The following is a 22644-nucleotide window of genomic DNA, read 5'->3' as shown; positions in this document are numbered from 1 at the left end:
TCTTTAGTCTTTTCTCTGTGGTGAAGGCAAACTTCAAGAGAGGTTGAGGCCTCTGCTGTTAAGGGAGAATGTGATGAGGTGTAATCCTGTTAGGTCAGTACCAGAGAGGGATTGCAAGGAGAATACAGGTCTTGTGTTATTTAAACTATTGCAAGGGCCTGGGAAAGAGGCAGTGGTTTCACATATGACTGAGATTATAAACAAAAAGGTGCAGCTTTTCACAATAAAATGGAAATTATTTATATTTTTCTTGACCAGCCAGTGTGGCAAATCTTTAACACAAGGAATGTAAAATCTTTCCTGTGAATGCCTAAAATTTTAGACAAGGCTAGCGAGACATTGCTGTTTCAAGAGCAGGAGAGTCAAATAAAAACACCAAGCTGTTCGTATCAAAATACTTTAATGCATATTAACATGAAAATGGAAGTGTTTAAAAAGCAATATGAGAAGCACTTCTGGCTTAAGACAAAAAGAGAAACAAATCCCTTGCAATACGTTTTTTATCATGTAATACTTTTAGAAGACAAAAACAACAAATTAAGATAAATGATAAGACCAAACACTACTCAGTGACACCACCAGCCAATGCATAATTATGACAATTGGCCTGACTGCCAAGTGCTAACAAAAGTCACTGATGCTACTGAATGGCTCGGCTGATAACATCAGGAGAGCTACTAAGCTTTGGAATCAATAACAAACTCCTGTTAAGTATACAATGGGGCTTCTTGGCATTTAAGCACATCATGTAACACATTGGCTGCAATCCTTCACATTGTAACATCTTGTATAGCAGCCAATAATGTAATAATGGGCAATAACATAATAATTGTAATGTAATATTGCCAATAATGTAAGTTTAATTTCTGAACCAATAACGTAATAACCTTGGGAACCTTTATTACGTTATTAGCCTACGTTATTGGCTGAGTTAAAAAAAAATATATGTAATAAAATACTGATATCACTTTATTTAAGGTTTATATAATGAATATAAAGTGTCACCATGGCAGTGTACTTAGCTCTTTCACATAGCTGCTTAAAAATAAACCATACAAACACCCCTACTCTCTCTCTCTCTCTTTTTTTCTTCATGAATTTTTGGTCAATGATTACTGGGACACAGAAACACTGGGTCTCATGAAACTTGGTGGGCATGTAGACCAACTAGCTTTTTACAGGAAATAAGTGCTTGGTCCCCGGGGACACTCCTGTGTATCGCGCTGTATCACTGGAAATGAAAAATGACCATGAAGGGTATTTAAAGTATGTATTTACAAAAATAGAATAATAGGAAAAATAAGAACGAATCAGAACAGGCCCAGGCAATCCCCAGACTTTTCTCAGACTCATTACTCATGACGGCACTGCTGGTGTGCGTGGCGGCTTGTGCTGAGCAGCGGAGCAGAATAACGCGGCAGCGGCTAACTAAAGTTTCCAAGTGCGCGTTCCCCTTTCATGACGTTTAACTGGACCGTACCTGAGTGTGATTACTTCCTCCCTAGCCCTGACCAAGCTGGTCTGTTCACATTGCATTTCTGTTTGCGGACCTGGGTTCGTTTATGTCATAAACACTAGCTTCTTTTCTCTTCTTTAATGGTGCTCTAAGCGATGCTGGGTAACGTCATTTCTGTTGACTTTCAAACAAAACAGACAGCTAGCTCGCTACTTCCTCCCCCTCCCTCCCGTGCTGCTCCGGTGCAATTGAAACTCTCCTAAACACGCCTCTCGTCTGTGATTTGCTGGAACAGTTTGTTATGTTTTTATGGGCTAGGTTTGCCCAGGTTGTTTTATTTGCCGTTTTTGGAGCCTGGGCTGTCCACAGAGATCGCGTTTTTTTACAGTGTATTCAGGACACAGACAGCTAGTGGTTGGTTAGGTGATGTTTGCAGTAAGTGACATAAAATGTTTTTGCCTAAAAACGCGTGGCATTGCTTAGAGCACCTTTAATATTTCTTTAATATCGCTTGGCAACATCTCAAAAATGGCAGTTTATTTCCTGGTTTTGGAACAGATAGCATTCGAATGAGAAAAACAGGGAATTCCAAGGCACTCTCAATTCTCAAAGGTTAAAAAGCCTTTATTTTATTGGCTTGGTTACATTTAAACCTTTTTAAAAAAACTCCGATGCGTTTTGGCAAACAAGCCTTCATCAGGGAGTCAAAACGTTTTTGGCTTGTTTGCCGAAACGCGTCGGAGTTTTTTAAAAAAAGGTTTAAATGTAGGCTAACCAAGCCAATAAAATAAAGGCTTTTTAACCTTTGAGAATTGAAAGTAGCTTGGAATTCCCTGTTTTTCTCATCTACATTCTCCCATCCAAAGAGCACCTTAAACAAACAAATTGGAGTCCAGGAAGCGCTCCTAGACAGACATTTTTTTTTTTAGATAGCATTCGAACTGCAGCGGAGTTCCAACGAACCGCACCCCAGACCTCCGTTTTCTAGCGGACCCTGGTCCGCACCCGGGTTCAGTAGACTGCGTTCACATTAGGAAAAATCACCGAACCATCGGTCCAAACGAACTTGGGTCCCGACCAATCGGTCTAGTGTGAATGCACCCTTAGACTACCACTGGTGGTCAGGTCTTTAAAGGCACACTATGCAGGTTTTTTAGCTTAATATGCAAGTTTTTTAGCTTAATTTACCTTCATTTAACAGCTTCAGAGTTATTGGAATGGTTAAATGACTTTTTTCGGGTTGAATGGTGGCCGTGTCGCTTCCCCCTAGCGCCTGTGAGCGGAAAAACCACCCTTGCAACTGTGGGCCGGCGGACCGACGGCCTCAGTGTCAGGAAGTATAACGAGTGTAACGAATTGCTTTACTGCATTCAAATACACATACACGCCAGGCACCGGCTAGAAAAAGGTAGCGATGGAGTTTCTCAGACATTCGTCATGACAGAGCCAGCGAAAAAGAAGCAAAAACCAAGAAAACAGTAAGGAAATCGCCAATACTGCATAGTTTACCTTTAAACAGCTAAAAGGCAATAGTAACTGCTATGGAAGCGTAACACTTTATATCCAATAAAACGTAACATAAAGCTGCAAGCAGCAATGATGGGGCCAAACCACCCAAAAGGCCTGATTTACCATGGCAACTCAATGCTATTATATCGGACATGTCAAGCAAGAAAAGAATCATGTAATAACAGGTTGTGTATCATATTAAATTGGACAAAAGTGTCTGCCAAATATAATCATAACCATTGTATGAGAAGTTGTGTACCTTATTATGTATCACATTGTGCACAAGGAATTGTGTATCATATTGTGTAAAACATAATGTAAATATTGCTTCATAACTATGATAATAATTTGTATGTTATTATTATCATAATGGTATTATTTGTTATCTTCTCTGAATCTAATATGATTTTACCTTAATATTTGTGAATCCTTCCGAATTGTGTTTCTTTTAAAAAAAAAGAAAAATTCAACCTATGCCTCGATCGTATATTCTTACGATTTATTTATTTATTTATTTTTCTCGCTGGCACGTGCTATTCAATTTGTGTTGTAATAGACAATCTGCAAGAGATTATTATGATGTCATTTTGTATGTTCTCTCCGGTTTCTCTAAAAAAATAAATTCAATCTCAATGGGATTTATCTGCTTAAATAAATATGCTGAAAATTGAAATAATGATTGAGATAATTTTACTATTTAACCAACTATTAATACCTAGCCATGACTGTACGTAAAAATCTTATAATGTATAAATGTTTTCGTATAAGCCCTTATGAAGTCTCATAATGTGTAATACATTTTTTACCTCCAAAATTACATTTTAAATGTTGTTAATTTATCACATGCTTTTGATGAAGACATTTGTGGTTCTATACAAGCTTCCATAATAACAGTTGTGCAGGGCTTATACAACAAACTCATAATGCTTTGTAAGTGCATTCATGTTTAAAGGTAACAGGTATACTAATGGTAAATAAATCTGTGTTGTGTAAGCAAAACAAAACATTCTCTGTGTATGTATGAGGCGATTGTTATCTGTTGTTGTGTGAGAATAAGTCTGTGTGCTGGGGTCTTGATGTGTTATGCGGACAGTTGATGCTGCTTTGTTAGCGGGAGAACTTCCTGGGCGATTGTTATCTGTTGTTGTGTGAGAATAAGTCTGTGTGCTGGGGTCTTGATGTGTGATGCGGACAGTTGATGCTGCTTTGTTAGCGGGAGAACTTCCTGGGCCGGAATGCTGGGACCATGAGCTGATGGGATGTGTTCCTCTCTTCAGGAATAGCGGCGAGCTCTTCTGCTGAACCCCACTTCTTCTTTGAGTGGAATAATGACGCCAACTTCCTGTTCTTGCGCTCACTCACCTGGACTGCATGATACTCTGGGCCGTCTAATTCATAAAGAGAGAATCACCTGTCAACCAGCTCAGTGTAGAGGTGCATTTAAGGATATTAATTAGATTAATTAGAATAATTTTGTGCATGTGCTGCGTTAAAGTATAATTACACAATGAAGTTATTCATGCAGTTCTATTGTGCAGAGAGGGTGATTGTGGTTGAATGCAAGCAAACTTACGTAGCTCAGAGTCCTCTTCCGCTGGGTCTCTGGGGCTGATGTAATAGTAAGCAAAATGTCCACTGTAGTCACGCAGGTTGTCCTTTGCCCCTAGAAGGATCAGGGGACAGTTCATCACATGATATCACACAATTTAAAAAAAAAAAAAAGCTTAGATGAGCACTGAATAGCGTTTACATACATTCCCACAGAATGACTAATATACAGCAACGGGATGCTAAGTAAGGGATAATGGACGACACGGTGGTCTGTTCAAAGTTAATACACGGTCGAGGTTGTAAAACGGCCCCGACGCGAAGCGGAGTTTAAACCTCGCAAGCAGGGATGGATTACTGCACGGGCCTACCGGGCCCAGGCCCAGGGGCCCAAGGGGTCAGGGGGCCCTGAAGCCCAAGCCTTTGCATGGAATCATACAATATAAACAAATCAGGATGTAGGCTATGAATCTGATTGAATTTCGTATTGGCCATCCCCAAAATGCGCCAGAATACAGGAAATCACATCAAACAAATTAAAATATTTCTGGGGGAGGACCCCCAAACCTCCCCTCCGACATATATACGACAATAAGTAAGGGGGCCCTTAATACATCTGGGCCCAGGGGCCCGAAAGTTCATAATCCGCCCATGCTCGCAAGTGCATTAATTTCTGTGAACAGACCACCGTGGAGTCCATTATCCCGCTTATTCCACTGTTGCCACTTGCGTTGTGTTCATTTCCTGTTACAATTTTAACGTTTTAATCGCTAAAACTGTCTTGTTTGTAGAACTAATTTCTTCCGACACATGGAAACTAATTTCTCAACTTGCAGGACAAACTGCCGTTACTAGTTCTAAATGGATGGTTGCTACGGCCAAAGGCCAGTCGTTAGTTCTATCTCTCCCGTTGTCAAGCGGGCGTATCCCAAGATTCTGATGAACTTTAGCTTTGAAACATCGCTATTTTAGGCCTACTTAGCCTGCGGTCATCCATCTAGCTAAAAGCCACCTCCGTCATATGCTACAATGTTGCCATGTTCTGAACGTCTGCATTTTACAGCTCGGATGCAACGTGACAGTTCATTTAAACTTCACAACGAGTTCGGCAAATTAATATACAAGTGTGATACGGCCAAAAAAATGGATCTATTTCATAGGTGTGCAAATAACATACGGTTAATGGTCGTTCTAAATTACGTAGGACAATGGGAAATTCAACCAAGCAGTGGAATAACTGCTGTTAATTTACCATAGGTTCCTACGAGCAAATCCATTACGTGTCGATGGCCATGCAGGGCAGCGATGTGAAGAGGTGTGTATCCCTGAGCATATGCAAAAGGAGAATGAATAAATTGCAGATAAAACTCAAATGAAGCCGAATGGCATCTTCATCAGGGAAGGAATAGAACTTAAAAGACTCACCCCCTGTCATCCCGTAGGACCAGTTGGCACATGGTTAGAGAGAGAGAGAGAGAGAGAGAGGGAGGCAGAGAGAGAGAGAGAGAGAGAGGGAGGCAGATGACAGAACATAAATGAACACAGGTTACAGCAACAAAATCTAGCAATGAACTCATAATTGACCTGTAATTGTGCAAAATGACCATGCTTTTAGTTGGAAGAGTTATTCTGGGGAAACGTTTAACGTGATGTGTGATTAATGAGCAAATGGTCTTGTAGCGACATACAGAGCCAGTCGCTCATTTACACAGCTGCACCTGGTCTTGACCCAATCAACTACCCTGTGGCATCAGAGGGGCTGAGAGACACACATCCAAACACACATGACTGTATGTCCTATCCATACTGTAGATATTTGCATAGGTATGGATAGATATACAGATAGATAGATAGATAGATATATAGATAGATAGATAGATATAGAGATAGAGAGATAGATAGACATAGGATACATCCAAGTGTTTGTGTGTGTGTGTTTGTGTGTGTGTGTGTGTGAGAGAGAGAATGCTTGTTTCCATCCAATACAGACGCAGGACAGCTTACCACTAGCCCATTATCATGTCACAGGATGTACTTACATGCTGAAAAACAACAACAACAAAAAAAAAAACATTTTTAGATCCCATGAATCATGTTTTAAGAAATGCAGTAGGTATTGTGTAAAACATTGCAAAAAGTAAATGGATCTCTAAAGTAATCAAATGTGATACTACTAATCTAATCTCAAAGATTTTAATTATTTTCATAAACCAACCTCACATACACATACACATACACATGCGTGCACACACACACACACACACACACACACACACACACACACACACACACACACACACACACACAATATGTGCCTGCACACCTAATCTAAGATATATATGACTATGCAGACTTGCTGTGACATAGGTAGGATGTAATAGGTAGGTTGAAATGTGTTGAAATGAACTTGGGATGTCTTGTATATTATAGACATCCCATATAGACATTAAAGACATCCCAAGTTCATTTCAACACATTTCAAGTTCACTGTGGCACCAACGTGCAAGCAGTAATGGCCTCCAAGGTGCCCGATATACAGAATGAATGGATACATCAGAAATTGGTATTTCTTCTCTTAACGAGTGAATAAGAATTGTGAGCTGTTGAATTTTGAGAAAGACTTGTAATTGTCTGATTGAAATTTCCAGCTGTGTGTAAATCTAGGAGTGATTTGACTTTCCCTTCCCTTGAAGAATTCCCTTGCATCTCCTCTCATAAGAAGAGTATGTGTGTATTGATACAAACTTTATGACAGGCCACTCACAGCTCTGGAATTGATGTCAGCTCCGGCATTAGCCATAGCTCTGGTCATGTCTTCTTTGCCATGCTTAGCTGCCCAATGCAGAGCTGTCTAGCCAATTGGGAAGGAAAGACGCAGATGAGAGCAGAATACCACACACTGATATACTTCATACATACACACATACACATACACAGACTTCCATCTGCCCACAGGAAAGTACACTGACCCGTGAGGGTCAGGCTTACGTTTCAAAGGCAGGCAGTAGTAAAAGAACACCATGCTGGTCAGGAGCACCATTTTACATACAGTAGGTTTACACTGGGCTCAGATGCATTCTGGGCAGATGTGGAGGCTTAAGGCCATTCTCATTGGTCGTCAGGTACAATTGGCCAGTGCTGAGAGGGCTGGGAGTGCCCAGCTGTGCATGGAGGGAGAGAGACAGACTGAGGGGGTGATGGTTTCCTGCAATCTAATGACAGCCTAATTGCAAAACAACAAACCAGTCAGCCCACTCTGTGTGTGTGTGTGTGTGTGTGTGTGTGTGTGTGTGTGTGTGTGTGTGTGTGTGGTGGGGGGATTAGCTGCCAGGAAGATTGATGATGTTGGTGTGACCTTCTGATGGAAGCCACACCCAGCAAACGGGCTGTTGTCAGAGCATGTCAACAACACAGGGTAGGAGGGGTAATGTGTGAGGGGCACCACACACACACACACACACACACACAGATGTAGATAAGCACACCTACATGAACAGACTTACAGTAGCACAAGCATGTTCATACAAACATTCAGACACTCAGATTAGACCAGAAATACATATGCAGTACTTACACCAAGACACACACACACACACATAGTACACTATAGTATGTGTATTACATGGTAAAGCCATGTAGTTGAAGTACAACCCCAAATCAGAATGTAATAATCTGCAAATATCTTAATTAGTTGCAAAAAGGACACAGTTGTAAATGTTTAAGGAAATATTTGATATGTTTCTATGTTTCTATGTCCTGTTTGCTGCTAAATATGGGTTTATGAGATTATATTATCACATTCTGTTTTTATTTGCATTTTACACAACGTCCCAACTTTTCTGATTTGGGGTTGTAGTTATGTACAATATCCAACGTATTTTATCATTATTATTGTTCAGATGATGTAACACAGAGTATGCCTTCAATAATATAACAAGATGGAGTATATACTAGAGTATACTAGTTACTCAGTTTATTACCAGCTCCATGGCTGATGTAAAATGGGATTATCGAACCAGCCATGTGTTATGTTGTGGGACTGCAGATGTACAGTAAATTAGCCTAAGGCTAACTCTGGTGCAATGCATAAACATTTAAAACATTTATGTTATAATTGCACACTGTCCCTTACAAATAAAATTGAAATTGAAATTGATGTCGAAATAGAACAAACTGGTCTTATAACATCATCATGTGTAGACTGAATGACTGAATTCAAACACAAGACCCATAACAACATGAGAAGCCGCTTAGGGCACAGCACATCTTCCCAGTTCAGCTAAGTCAAGTCCAGCCGGTTTAAGATGCTGGCATACATGGCTGTCCTTGACTGACACACTGATAAGGGAGGAGGTTCTTCTCTTCCTTTTGTCTGTTCCATTAAATGGACAGATGGTGATGGAATGATAGTGTGATGGAGTCTACCCTCAGTGCGTACACCTCTTTTGTCCCCACTGTCAAACTGCTGAGATGGATTGGTTAGCTGCCTGGCCTGTCTGAGGGACATCTGACCAGCCCTCCCGGGGTCTGTGGGTGATGGACGAGACAGGGCAGGATGCGGCGTCTCCTGTCCTCGTCCATCGCACAAGCGCCCAGTAGGGTCACCAACGCCCTTACAATACCCCATCCATCTCCGTCACCTCTCAGCCTGCAGTTGGCATACCTCCATCTCACTGACATACTGTCACACAAAGAATTCCACACGGCAGCAGCAATGTAAACACACATAAACACCCTCCATTCCACACGGCAGCAGCAATGTAAACACACATAAACACCCTCCATTCCACACGGCAGCATCAATGTAAACACACATAAACACCCTCCATTCCACACGGCAGCATCAATGTAAACACACATAAACACGCTCCATCAGATAGACATGAAGATGATTTACTTACAAACTAAGTGCAGGTGAAGACAGGTAGGGCGGGGGAGGGGGCGGGGCATGTCCACAGGCGACCAACACAAGTGACGGGGGGGAGACAAAAACAGAGACTCGTGAGCTGTGAGGTCATCACATGTGTGTAGCAACAGACAGCTCTCAGTCTTCCCACTTGCAGAGTAATACTAGATGACAACCTAACAATGCATAGCAACATTAGGAATTGTAAAAATGAAAACAATAATGGTCTGTATAGAAAAATTAGTAAAAATGGTCTGTATAGAATTCTGCAGTAATTTTCTTAAAACTTTGAAGAGCTCAAGTTTTTTTTGAAATACCACCTCCAACACAATGAACAGCTTAGTGTATTATACATCGTGTATATTAGCTTATCTTATAAGCCTTTATGAGAAACTCCAACGTATGTGTCTACCAAACAAAAGTGGATCCAGTTTGTCACCTCTACTATAAAGCCAAACTCAGGAGTAAATCTCTGCCAAGCAAAATTGGGTACATCAAATTGGATAACTCTTGGAGGGTACAAAGGACAAATGATGGTGTATAGTAGTTGCACTGGACTCCAGAAATTTGTATGATCAAAGTGTTTTACCAGGTTAAGTGATCTATCTCTGTGCTGTATTAGGCCTATCTATCGCTCTCCTTTGACCCTTAGTGCAAAACAGATGTTGTCGCCAGTAAGTTAGATACAGTTCCATTCTAATATCGGTAACCCTTTACTTGACAGGTGAGTTCATAACACATTCATAGTAGCTGTAGTAGTAACTGCACATAAAGCATTCATGACTGTTTCATGAGACATGAATCAACATTAATACCAAACTTTTCATGGATGCGGAAGACAGAATGACGACTACTGTGACGTGATCAGGTAAGAGGTTTATTCGTCGTTCTGTCTTCCACGTTCATGAAAGGTTTGGTATGAATGTTGAGTCAAGTAAAGTGTTGCTGTGTATAGAATATACATATATCCCAGAATTCGGCTTTTGGTAGGAGTTTATCCTGGCTAGTGGGCATGGAAATGGTGTGTGTGTGTGTGTGTGTGTGTGTGTGTGTGTGTGTGTGTGTGTGTGTGTGTGTGTGTGTTGGTTTGTGTGTGTGTGTGTGTGTGTGCATGTGTGTGTGTTGGGGGTTAGGAGTTGAGCACATCAAAGCACCTGTGGGAGATCACCTTCCCAGTTTGCTGTACTGTGAGATTAGACCTAAGTGGCTGGGATATGAGCTTAAGTTCCTGCACTTCAATGCCTGCAGGCTTGTGTCTTTACGGAGGTGGAGCGACACAGAGATAGGGCTTAACCGCGTCTTAGGAGGTGGTCTGACACTGGGAAGTGTGAGAACCTCTGACCTACTGGGTCTGTGGGGGGCGAAGGGAAACAAACATCAGCCCAGAGCTGTTGAGCGCGCACACACACACACACACACACACACACACACACACACACACACACACACACACACACACACGGGACAAATAAAGGATTTGGGGTTTGGAGGGATTTGTTTGGGGGGGGGGCTGTGGCTAAAAGGCTATCGCGATCATAATCCTCTTGATAGTAGAGCTTTGAAATGCAGGGTTCAGATAGCATTTTGCATTGCACTACACCTGATGCTTTCATGACACAGTAATACCATGACAAGGGACATTTCAAATAGAACTTCCATCAACATCACTTTACATGGCTCAAAAGCATTCCTTTCCTAGATTATGAAGGGGGGGGGGGGGCAGCCCAACATGCAATGTAATTGAAGGGACAACATGCAGATACAAACTTACCCCCTTCAAAGAGCGCCCAGGAACATCACAGCAGCAGTAGGAGAAAACAGAATCTAGTGACTCTCAAATATGCACAGACTTCCACATGCAAACAAAACAGCACACTGGGTCTAAAATACTTTTTTTAGAATGAGGAAAATGTAAACTCCTTCAAGACCTTGCATCTGAAGGCAGATAAAGAAGCAAGTCTGCACCAATTTTTACAGGTTCCAGCAACTGTTATGTCTTCCTATCATATTCTCATGAGGATTTGATCTTGACTCTTAGACCACAAAATAGTATGTTCTTTATGATTAAGCTACAGAAACTGTAGCTTTTGTCTTATGCTTTGGATAACTGTCCTAAACAGTTAATATCAATAGACCCCTTCAAGAAACACAGTGCTCTGACACAATTAGGAAATTATGCACTATAATTAAGGTTAAATAATTAAACATAGAAAGGTTATGAAATCATATATTAAACATCTGTTACACATTAATTAATTGTACACACTACATTTTGAATAAAGTTTCAGAGGCATTTGGGCCTCCTTTCATTACATATTACAAACATTCAGATTTCATATCATTACAGCTAATAATGAGGGGCTGGCTGCCATTAAAATATTCTCTTGGAATTGATGTATTCAATTAAATAAGACTTTTTGTGAAACACTTACAGATGTGAAGTCCTGATTAAGAGTCCATAGAAGAAAGACAAAAATACAATACAAGTAGTCATTTATCTGGGCCTAAGTAATATCCACAAACTAATACAAAAAGATGTTACATACAATTATAACATTAAATGAGATATAGACATTATCACACATGCACATACACAGAAATGATAACATTACATGAAATATACATAAGCGCAAAAATATTTTAGTAGTGGCCTTGCATACAAGCACTGTCTGAGCCCAAATGTGGATTTACCTTTTTATTTGCCAGTGCAGGCTCCTGCTCCAGCAGTTGTGTCAGGTGGGAGAGCTGGGCGCAGGCTGCTGAGTAGAGCCAGTCCTTCTCTACAGGATCCAGCTGCAGACACAGCAAGGCCATAACACAGAGGAGCACACATCACACACCCAGTTTTGCACTTATTCATGATAAATCACTGTGTGTTCACTGTGTGCTGAGTGTGTTTCACTAATTCACAGATTGGGATAAATGCAGAGACCAAATTTCCCTCACAGGATCAAAAGAGTACATATACTTATACTTATACATCACACACCCAGTTTTACACTTATTCATGATCTTTACCCCCTAATTCCTTTGAACTTTGTTGGTCCGGAATGTTGATATATGACTGAGAAACAAAACAAGAGGGAATTCAAGGAGTCAAACTCACCGCCACAGAGTCACCCGCACATTCCTCCTCTTGGTTCAACTCATGGTCTGACTGTACAAATAAAAAGTGGACCGAAAGCAGAAAAGACAGATGAATAAGACATATTGTCCTCATAAACATTAGAAAATACTGCTGGTTAGAAGAATACTGTTCACATGGCAACATAGATGGCAGTAAAGTACAAATACTTCATTACTTTAAGCATATCTGTGCTTTGGTTGAGAGAAAGAGGGATTTTAAGGGACTTGAGGGGCATTAAAATAGTACTTTTGCTCCTAACAATCTTTCTGAACACAAGTTTCTGTTTTCCTTGGAGTAAAGAATGTGTGTACTTTTGCCACCTCTTCATTGTAGTGTATTGGTCCTGCCATGCACTCAACCACAGCACAAAGTAGAAGAACAGGCTAGTGCCCCCTGCTGGCGGTTGTCATTAGCAAATCTTTACCACTGTAAAAGATCATGACGGATTGTGCCATAAACTACACAGACTCATGATGCCAAGAAAATCATCCCATGTGAATCTTGGAGACTGAATATAAATTTGAAAAAAATTGCAATTACCTTTTTCTATGTAATGTGGCAAAGAGCCTATGAGTTTGATGGCACAACGTACAATTTGCATGGCAGATGTGTCTGTGTGTGTGTGTGTGTGTGTGTGTGTGCTTGTGCCTGTGTGTGTGTGTGTGTGTGTGTGTGTGTGTGCGTGTGTGTGTGTGTGTGTGTGCGTGTGTGTGTGTGTGTGTGTCCGTGTGTGTGCATGTGTGTCCGTGTGTGTGTGTGCGTGCGTGTGTCCGTGTGTGTGTGCGTGCGTGCGTGCGTGCGTGTGTGTGTGTGTGTGCGTGCGTGCGTGTGTGTCCATGTGTGTGTGTGTGTGTGTGTGTGCGTGCGTGTGTGTGTCCCCGTGTGTGTGTGTGTGTGTGTGTGTGTGTGTGTGTGTGTGTGTGTGTGTGTGTGTGTCCCCGTGTGTGTGTGTGTGTGTGTGTGCGTGTGCCTGATTACCTTAGACTCTTTCTCAACCTCATCTTCTGCATCAGTGGGTTCTGGGGTGTCCTCTGAGCTCAGTGTGGAGACCTCTCTCAAACTCAAAACATCAGAGTCTGCTTTTACATCCTGCTGAAAACAGTTCATAATCCTTTAATATCTTTCATCATGATCCAGCCATCCATCCAACAAACATGTGTGTTATGAGACAGAGCCTTGGGGGTTCAACCAGTGATTCACCCCCTTACGTTACATAATGTTAAACAAAATATTTTTGTGTTTTTATATTTAGTGTTGTATCATTTCATATAGTTTATATGTTCCATTAAAATTGGCATTCCACGTAATTAAAAAGAAAAGCAGATAAGGTCTCCATAGTCATGTGGTCCTATTCTTTGTTTACCTCCTTGCAAATGATGTAAAAGCAACACTGTTGTTTTACCATTTAAGAATATGGTTCATCTAGAAAATTGGCAAACCATCTTTACATTTCAGAGCTGTAGAAAAATTAGCTGTAATATTTGCTTCATGGACACCAATATAATCAACAGGTTGGGGGAGTTTTCTCTGATGGCACATGTTATCCTGTCAGCTGGATCAACTTAGTAATTAAAGGGGGCAAGCTGATGCACATACCACTTGTTTGGGGACCCTCTATTTTATTGTCTATTTGAGATAGGAGCACTGCTTTCAATTGATAGCATAACTGATAGCACACATCCTGGAGTGGAGCTGCATGCACGTGGTTCTTCCCTTCCTGCTATATCTCTCAGCTCCCCTGGCTCCAATGGTTCATCTCTCCCCTACACCAATGCACCATGACATTTTTTTAACGGCTCCAGTTCAGTTTACCCCTCGCTCACACATTCTCATCATAACAGCCTTTACACCAGTGTGACTACTTCCTTCTTTTCCACAAATGACGAATGTAAATCTGCTTACCATCAGCACTTACAACTCACACTGCTGGTGTGCAATACCACAGCTGGAGGCACTTCATCCTCTCAAGAAACATTTTAAGACACCAAAAGCGTGCCTTACTGAGGGCCAATACTCATTGACATCAACTGCAGTAAATTGCATTTACATTATTTCCTGAAACATTTCAAACATTTCTAGCACGTAAAGTTTCTCAAAACAATTCAAACAGTATACACTGTAACAAAGGAAAAGGCATGGCTGTTCAAATTATCATTATGTTACAATTACAGTCTACAGTAGTTTTGAATGAAACACAACCTTATTGTGCTCAAATAGTCATTCCAATTGAGTAATCCATTTTTCTAATTTAATCACATAAGGTAAGTGTATAGACCCTTTCAAGAGAGTTCCATTATCAGCATCATAGTTGGCCCCACAAGGCTTCCGTTTTAACATTCCATATGTTATCTTAATGCAGAGGAAGTAGATTGGGGCCCAAATAGAACGTTCAAGCATTGTTTTTGTTTTTATTGTTGAAAGGGTCCATATGGAGGAAAAAAGAAAAGAGGGTTTGTCACGGTTTCTAAAACACATCATAATTTAAGGCTTCATCTTGAACCCTTAAATGTCAAAGTTATCTTCCCTTTAACATTGATGTTGCAATTAAGTACATCTGAATGCCTACTATTAGTATTGGGGCAGCCGTGGCCTACTGGTTAGCGCTTCGGACTTGTAACCGGAGGGTTGCCGGTTCGAACCCCGACGAGTAAGAAGCGGCTGAAGTGCCCTTGATCAAGGCACCTAACCGCATCGGGATTAGTGTGTGCTTCACCTCACTGTGTGTTCACTGTGTGCTGAGTGTGTTTCACTAATTCACAGATTGGGATAAATGCAGAGACCAAATTTCCCTCATGGGATCAAAAGAGTATATATACTTATAGGCCTACTTATACTATACTTATAGCACAATCACATTGAAATTACATGAATTTCATGTAGGCCTAAGCCTAATGCGTGTATTACATTGTCCAAAATTATACCTTTGGTAATTTGCCGAGTTGTTTTAAACAGCCCCACCACCATCCACACCCTTCTGTGGGACGAGATTCCTTCAGGGGGCATCCATGGTTATTTTGTCTGTCTGAATATCCAGGGGTGTGAATATGGGTACACACACTGTTCAGTGATATGCTGACTAACACTGTTTGTTACTATATATTCTCTGCTAATGTTTGCTTGGAACATTCACTGTGACTTCCACTGATATGACACAACTGTTGGCTTTGACTGACATGAAACCTGTGTCATGATCAAGGAACAGTCAAGGCTGAAATGACAAATGTGTGAACCATGCGGCTTTTCATTACCCGCGTAAGGACACCAGGCCCATACTTTGTGTCATTACCCACGTCAGGACCCTAGGCCCATACTTTGTGTTCATTACTCACTCAAGGTCCACATGTTTTGGGAATTAAAGAATAATGATGACAAAAACACTGTGACAAGAATAACTGTGCCATCTGTAGACAGTTGCATGCTACTGTGGGTGAATAGGCAGAAAAGCGGAATTCAAGAGAGCAACATTTTGAGGAACTTTAAGAACATTAAGAGAGACAGAATTGAAACTACAATTTAGGTCAAACTACAGTTTAGGTCAGTGTTTTCTCTATCATCACAGGGTGTGTCTGTGTTCTGAATAGCCATTTCAGAACATACAGTTACGTTGGTATTACTGTTCACTTCCAGGAAAAGTAGCCTAAAGAAAAGTAGCGGTCAGCTGGGTTCATCCAGTAGCTTTGAGCATCGAAAAAGTATGAGATGGGACGTTCCCGATTCTATAAAAAGTCAAACTGGCTGCTGACCATGCTGCTCCTCCCTCTGCTGAATATTTCTAATGTTGACAATCTAACAGAGATTACGCAACAGGGTGACTGACTCAAGTTGCCTAGAAACATGACATGTTTGGACTGTGAGGTCATCTCATGCCAATTTGGTTGGCCACAACTCTGTGTTGCCAGTTAATAATCTCAAAAGTCCTTGCTATACCACACAGTGTAATGGTACTGTATACATGATGAGAAATGTGGGGGGAATGACCTCAATGTTCTCTAAAGACAGTTTGAGAACTTGCAGGGAAAACTTGCTCTTGGTCCTACAGTGTACTCAGAAAACAAACCATAAAAGGATTCAGGTATAATCTGTTCTCCAGTTCAATTAATATTCCCACAAAAGATTCTGCAACCATCCACACTGTGTGCCACTATGTGATTCACATAGCCATAGACAACCTCTTCAAGAATTCATAATTCACTTTATTTACACGCTACAGGGATCTCATTCACATGAGCATGAAGCATTTTTTAAATACTCTTGTGAATATGTTATCCTTCGGGGGTTCCCACAAACATAGACCGGAAGTGGCTTGGACTATCTCCATTTTACAAATGTGAAGTGGTGGTGTGGTGTGGTGTGGTGTGGTGTGGTGTGGTGTGGCTGTGGTGGTGCAACGGTTTGTGCTGCCACTTGTCAGTCTGAGATCGATTGAACTGCAAACTAGGAATGAGCCATATCATTTCATCTATGACAAACCGGTACAATGCCTCCCCATGATAGGAATTTGTCATCCCACAATATTAATAATATACTGTTGTTGATGTCATGTTTACATATGAGGCACGATGTGGACAGCTCACATGAAGAACTAGATGTACCGCAGAGCGGTACAAAATATGACCGCCGCCCAGTCCAGCACATTTTTTCCACAAAAATAAATCACGCTGAAAGGCCTATATGATTCTAACTGTCTCACTGAATTGCATTATCCACACTCAATTCTCACTGGTATCTGCTAGACAACAAGTACCAAAACATGATTAGTTCATAGATTTCACATGTAAAATTCATTTTATACAACCCCACCCCCCATCTTGCCTGTTCATAATTCTGAGAAATTCTTGAATTGTGTGCATGTGTGCGTGTACACGTTTATGTGTGTGGGTGTGTGTGTGTGTGTGTGTGTGTGTGCGTGCTTGTGTGTTTGCCTGCATATGTGTGTTTGTGCATGCGTACATATGTCTACTGTGTGAGTATGTGTCATACGTATGATTACTGTGAATGTATGTGTGTGCGTGTGTATCTGTTTATGCAGATGTGTGCACATGGAATGGGATAACATGATCCCTGGAGGCAAACATACGGAAAAAATTGGTCATCCTAGGCCCTACGGTTCTCAAGATATTCACAGAAAACTCTGTCTGCCCTACCCTCCTTTCGTGGGGGCCAGTCCAGCGGGGGGGCTACAGATCAAAACGAAAAACGATGGTTCCATGCTATCCATGTGGGGTTACATGCCCACCAAGTTTCGTGTACCCCGGTCTTTCAGTGTCCCAGGAATCCTTGTTGGTGTACGGTCACTAAATGTACACATAAATTATTTTATTGTAAGGCCCCCCATGAATGAAAGTTCACAAAACTTGGCATGCATTCGGAGGGTGTCATAATGATCCTACACTTTCAATTTCGTGCAGTTTTGACCATGTCAGCCAGAGATATTGTGATGAAAACACCTAATTCTTTGCTTTTTAATTTTTAACTAGGTGGCGCTATACATGAAATAAGTGGTAATGGGATGGGTTGACATGCCCCCTTAAGACCAACATACAAAAAAAAAATGGTCCTCCTAAACCTTACGGTTCTCGAGATATTCACAGAAAACTGTGTCTGCCCTACCCCGGTCTTTCAGTGTCCCGGGAATCCTTGACGGAAATTTGAACATGCGAAAAAGAAATATAAAAAAAATCTGACTGTTTCGCTGCGCGGCGGTCATAATAACAATAAGCATGGCAGAAGACGAGGAAACCATAGGCAAGGAAGACGAGTTCACCCCTAAACATGCCAAATTAAGTTGTACTTTTTTGGATTAATGTGTGTGTGTTTGTACGTCTGAAGGATGTAAGCTGATGATTTGTGGCAAAGAAGATAGGAATAGTATTATTTTCATATTGTGCTTTTATATCAGTGTGAAATATTGTGATCTAGTTCTTAGTAAATACTGTACTGTCTGTCCCTATAGTGGGAATACTGTCAGTCTTATCATTGTAGTGTTCACTTCTGTAACACCTTTGAAGGAACTTCGATTGAGTTATGACCTCTTGCTGGTAATCCACAATGTTGTCCTGTCCTGTGTAAACTGTTCTGAAAAATGCACTTACTGAAATGGTTCAGGAAATGAACCCAAGCAACTGAGAGAAACCTGAGGTAGCAAAACAACTGCAACATTTGTTGGTGAAGGATGCTGTTGTGCTGAGCTGGCATATCAACCTCATAATATGTTAACCGGTTGCTAGGATGTTGCCGTGCCATACATAGAGCACAGTCACAGTATTTGTCATCTTGGTGAAAATTCATGTTTAATTCTAGATTCTGATGCTATTCCATGAAGCACGTTGAAACAGCCAGCCAGAGCATTAGTGGGAGTGAAAGCTCTGTGCGAGAGCAGGCTGTATTTTCAGAACAGGTTTTTGTCTATTCTTCGATAACTGTTCCAGTAAAAATCAGACAGATGGGCTCTCCTCACCTGATCAGCAAGCCGACTCAGAGACTCTGTGATGGTAATAGTTGGTCCGTCCCAGACTACTGTTCTAGATCCCCCTTTCTCCCTCTCCTCCGATTCTGAGCAGTTGCCGTCCACATCTGTGGCCAGGCTGTGCTGGTCGTCCTGAGAGTGAGGAATAGGTGATGACCCAGCTCCCTCAGATAGGAGAGATGTGCAAGCTGGCAACGTCTGATCACTTCTGTCTCTGTCCTGCAACTGCTGTCGGTAGCGCTTCTTCAAAACCAGGTATTTCTCCCCCTATGGAAAACAGCAGGTTGTGAGAGTCATGCAGTATTCATGCACAACATATTTAGTTTGTTTCATTTTAAGACTTCATCTTGAAGCCTTAAAATATCAAAAGTATCTTCCTTTAACAGTGATGTTGCAATAAGTACATCTGAATGCCTACTCTTAGTACATGCCACCTGTATAGCACAATCACGTTGAAATTACATGAATATTTAGGCCTAAATCTAATCCAATTTCATTGGAATTATTTGATCAAATTGGGTTATCACACCATGAATCAATTTGGTAAACTGAAAGAGAAATGTCATTCATGTGCAACCAATGTACATGATAAAATCAAGTAAATCCAGCTATTTGTTTTTCAGTGTGTGAGAGATGATACTTTCGAATATTTGGACAGATTATAATTAAACCAAATGTATTAAAATGGTGGCCAAGGGACGGGCCAGAGTGGGATTACATACTGTATAGTGATTCTGGAGTCACAGCTACAATAAGCTTAATTGGCTTATCCATCTAATGTCATGATATTTCTTCATGCTTGCACAAAGAAAAATATTTTATTCCATTGTGCTTGCAGTACTTACATTCTCTGACTTCACCACTGCAATTCGGTCAATGATGGCTTTGAACTCCTCTCTGTATTTGGCTAGAGAGAAATACTTTGGCCATTAAAATATTTTTCACCAGAACAATTCACCTCAAACAAAAATGAATGTGAAGTTCTAAAAAACATTTTGTGAACCACCTTTCAATCATATTTATTATTAAAACAATATTTAGGTAATTTAGTAAGCATTTATTTTTCTTTGCCAGTTCTGAATGTCACACTAAAACATTGCCTCGTAAGGCCAATTTTCACCAAAGATTCACGACGAGACAAGCTGCAACACTATCAACCAGCAACTTGCTGCACCATGTGTTATAAAAAAAAACTGGGAAATCACACCAGCGCAACAACTCGCAACATCACCAATGTTTTGATAACAACAGCTTTGTTACACGAATTGTTGTAGCCAGATATGAACTAGCTGATAAGCCAATAGTCCATACATGTGCAATTGTTTTTGTAACTTTATTAGCATAGCTGTTTTGACTGATATTCTTCAACACCAGGTTAATAAGTATTTCTCTGCACCTCGTTTGGCAAAAACATTGGGGGTCTGGACTCACAGTAGGCCCTGAAAAGTTCCTTAAATAACCAAAATGAGAGGGGTGTGGCTCATTCCTCAGAGACCATAAATGTATATAACTGAGTAAACCCATGCACCTAGCTAAACACAGACCCCCTACTGAACCCAAACACACACATACACATTATATACAAGAAAAACAGTCCCCAATCCAGTCCACATACAGCCAAGGCTCTGATACTGACCACATTCCAGTAAGAGTAAACACCACTAGTCCAAAGGCAAAAATAGGATATCTTTAAAGGCATACATATAAAGAAAAAGATTAATATCCATGCAGTTTTCAGTCAAGTACTGAAACACTTGCATATTAGTACTAAGGATATCAGTAGGTTTGGTTAGGCCAAGGCAATTCAGACCTTTCCTGTTTCCTGTCATAGTCACAAACTGACACACTCATATGCCACTAACAACAGGAAGCCTGAGGGAAGCAGACACTTGCACAAATGGCCACAGGAATTTGTATAGTTAGTGGACGTCTAATGTGTTCGGTAACTAATCTGGGGCGGTTTCCCAAAACCATAGTTGCTAAGTAAGCCATTGCCAACCAAATAAGTTGCTAACAGGTTAGCAACTATGGTTTTGGGAAAAGCATCCCTGAGTGGCAGTAGGCCTACTGCTCAGATATGAGCAGAATAGACCATTTGAATGTCATCCCTCTGTACATCCCACAAACACAAGCATGTTGTGAAATTAACAAAGGCGTAATGACAAGAACATGATTAAATGTCGGAGACACATGCTTTTATACAGCGCTTTAAATAGATGAGGATGATTATGATTTGAAAGCCATGTCAGATGGTGTTTGTGGAGAGAGGCTTTTCAAACCCCTGTGCACCACTGCCAAGAGCATCTGGCCAGAGCACTAACCTCTCACTTCAAGGTCAGGCTGGATTACCACTTAAGGTACTTTGTTGTAGCATGTCAGTATTTCTCTTATAATCAGTATAATTATCTCATAATTATGGTGGAACATACAAACTCATCAGTCAAATCTCTCTATCTCTCCCCCTCCCTGTTTATTCAAACACACGTGACAATTATCTGATTATAGAATCGTTCACAAAATTAAAAAAATGTTAACATGTTAGTTAATCGAACACATGAAGGGGCTAGGAAGGAAGACAATAATAACATCTCTCAGATGGGCTTTCAACAAATGATCCATTAATCAAGGACATGTCATTACATCTGGCATAGGGTTGTCTGGCATCTAGTTGGTCTAACATGCCTGGATGTCAGATGAGGAGGCTACCGAGGCACTCCCAACCAGCGCACAAGCAAGGAAAGGAAATGACAGAATTCCAAACGTGACTATAACTGTTCACAGAGGCAGTCTAATGTAAACCAGATGTTAATCAGAGTTGAACACTTCTGGATGCATCTTTCAGATATGGCGCCAGAAACATAAAAAACGTGATGAAAGTAGATTATAACTTTGAAAACATATGCAACAGGTATAATTAAAGACCGAAAAACCTAGCCTCTTATCGAGGAATCACGGCGTGCCCATGCTGGCAAAACATGGCACATTTCGTTCTGTGATGTTTAACAAAGGCTACAAATACGTGGCTAAGTTTACTTACCGCGCAGTTGTAAGTCGTTATGGCTTATGAAGGGTTTGTATTTTTTCAATATATCTGCATTTCTAACTTTGCCACCTAAAGAATAAATGTAGTTCAATAGCGTCTCCTCACTGACGTCTCCCATTTTATCAAAGAAATGTTAGTGTTTTACTGAGAATAAAATGTAAATTCCTTAAGACACTAAGATATTGTAGCCTAGGATTTGACATATCCTACATAGTGCTTTCCAGTTAATTAACATAGCCTACTCAGCGTCTAACTTCCTCCACCCAAATCCGGTGAGCGCGCCTCCTACATTTTAACCCTTTACAGGCGTTTTTGGAAGAGAAACTTTTGACAAGAGCACTTTGCCCCTACTCAACGCCAACTGTGGACAACATGAAAACTTTACTGCACACTCTGTTTTGAAATACTGAACAGAACAATTGATTGATGTGAAATATACAATTACAAGACCACAAACACTGTGGAAAAAGAATTACTTCTTTCCCAAGATTAACCATGGAATAATAGCCTAATTCAATGAACTCAAGGGTAATTAATAGCCTAGAAATCTAGACGCGCCCCTAGCGGCAGCAAATTACATTTGCTGCCA

General features: G+C 40.8%; 1 protein-coding gene across 3 annotated transcripts; it reads right to left on the bottom strand.

The window, feature by feature from the left end:
- Window positions 1-3450: 3450 nt before the first annotated feature.
- Window positions 3451-22295, bottom strand: LOC121713870 (ankyrin repeat domain-containing protein SOWAHA). Of its 3 annotated transcripts, none has more exons than XM_042098909.1 (13): window positions 22050-22295; window positions 19858-19919; window positions 19004-19279; window positions 13525-13638; window positions 12526-12576; window positions 12111-12212; window positions 11852-11863; window positions 11191-11193; window positions 7278-7364; window positions 6117-6121; window positions 5766-5839; window positions 4539-4628; window positions 3451-4353 (listed from the first exon to the last, which is right to left on the bottom strand). In XM_042098909.1, exons 1-13 carry the CDS (start codon window positions 22171-22173, stop codon window positions 4175-4177), a joined length of 1179 nt encoding a protein of 392 aa, XP_041954843.1. In that variant the 5' UTR covers window positions 22174-22295; the 3' UTR covers window positions 3451-4174. The 3 variants fall into 3 exon arrangements, with proteins under 3 accessions (XP_041954843.1, XP_041954842.1, XP_041954841.1); XM_042098908.1 differs by lacking the exon at window positions 11191-11193 and adding an exon at window positions 7753-7757 and having other exon boundaries at window positions 11851-11863; window positions 13525-13635; XM_042098907.1 differs by lacking the exon at window positions 11191-11193 and adding an exon at window positions 7753-7757 and having other exon boundaries at window positions 11851-11863; window positions 22050-22294.
- Between the last annotated feature and the right edge of the window lie 349 nt (window positions 22296-22644).

This window comes from Alosa sapidissima, chromosome 7 (genome assembly GCF_018492685.1).
Source record: "Alosa sapidissima isolate fAloSap1 chromosome 7, fAloSap1.pri, whole genome shotgun sequence".
Lineage (NCBI taxonomy): Eukaryota > Metazoa > Chordata > Actinopteri > Clupeiformes > Clupeidae > Alosa > Alosa sapidissima.
The sequence above is the reverse complement of the archived record's forward strand: the minus strand, read 5'-3'. Positions and strand labels throughout refer to the sequence as shown.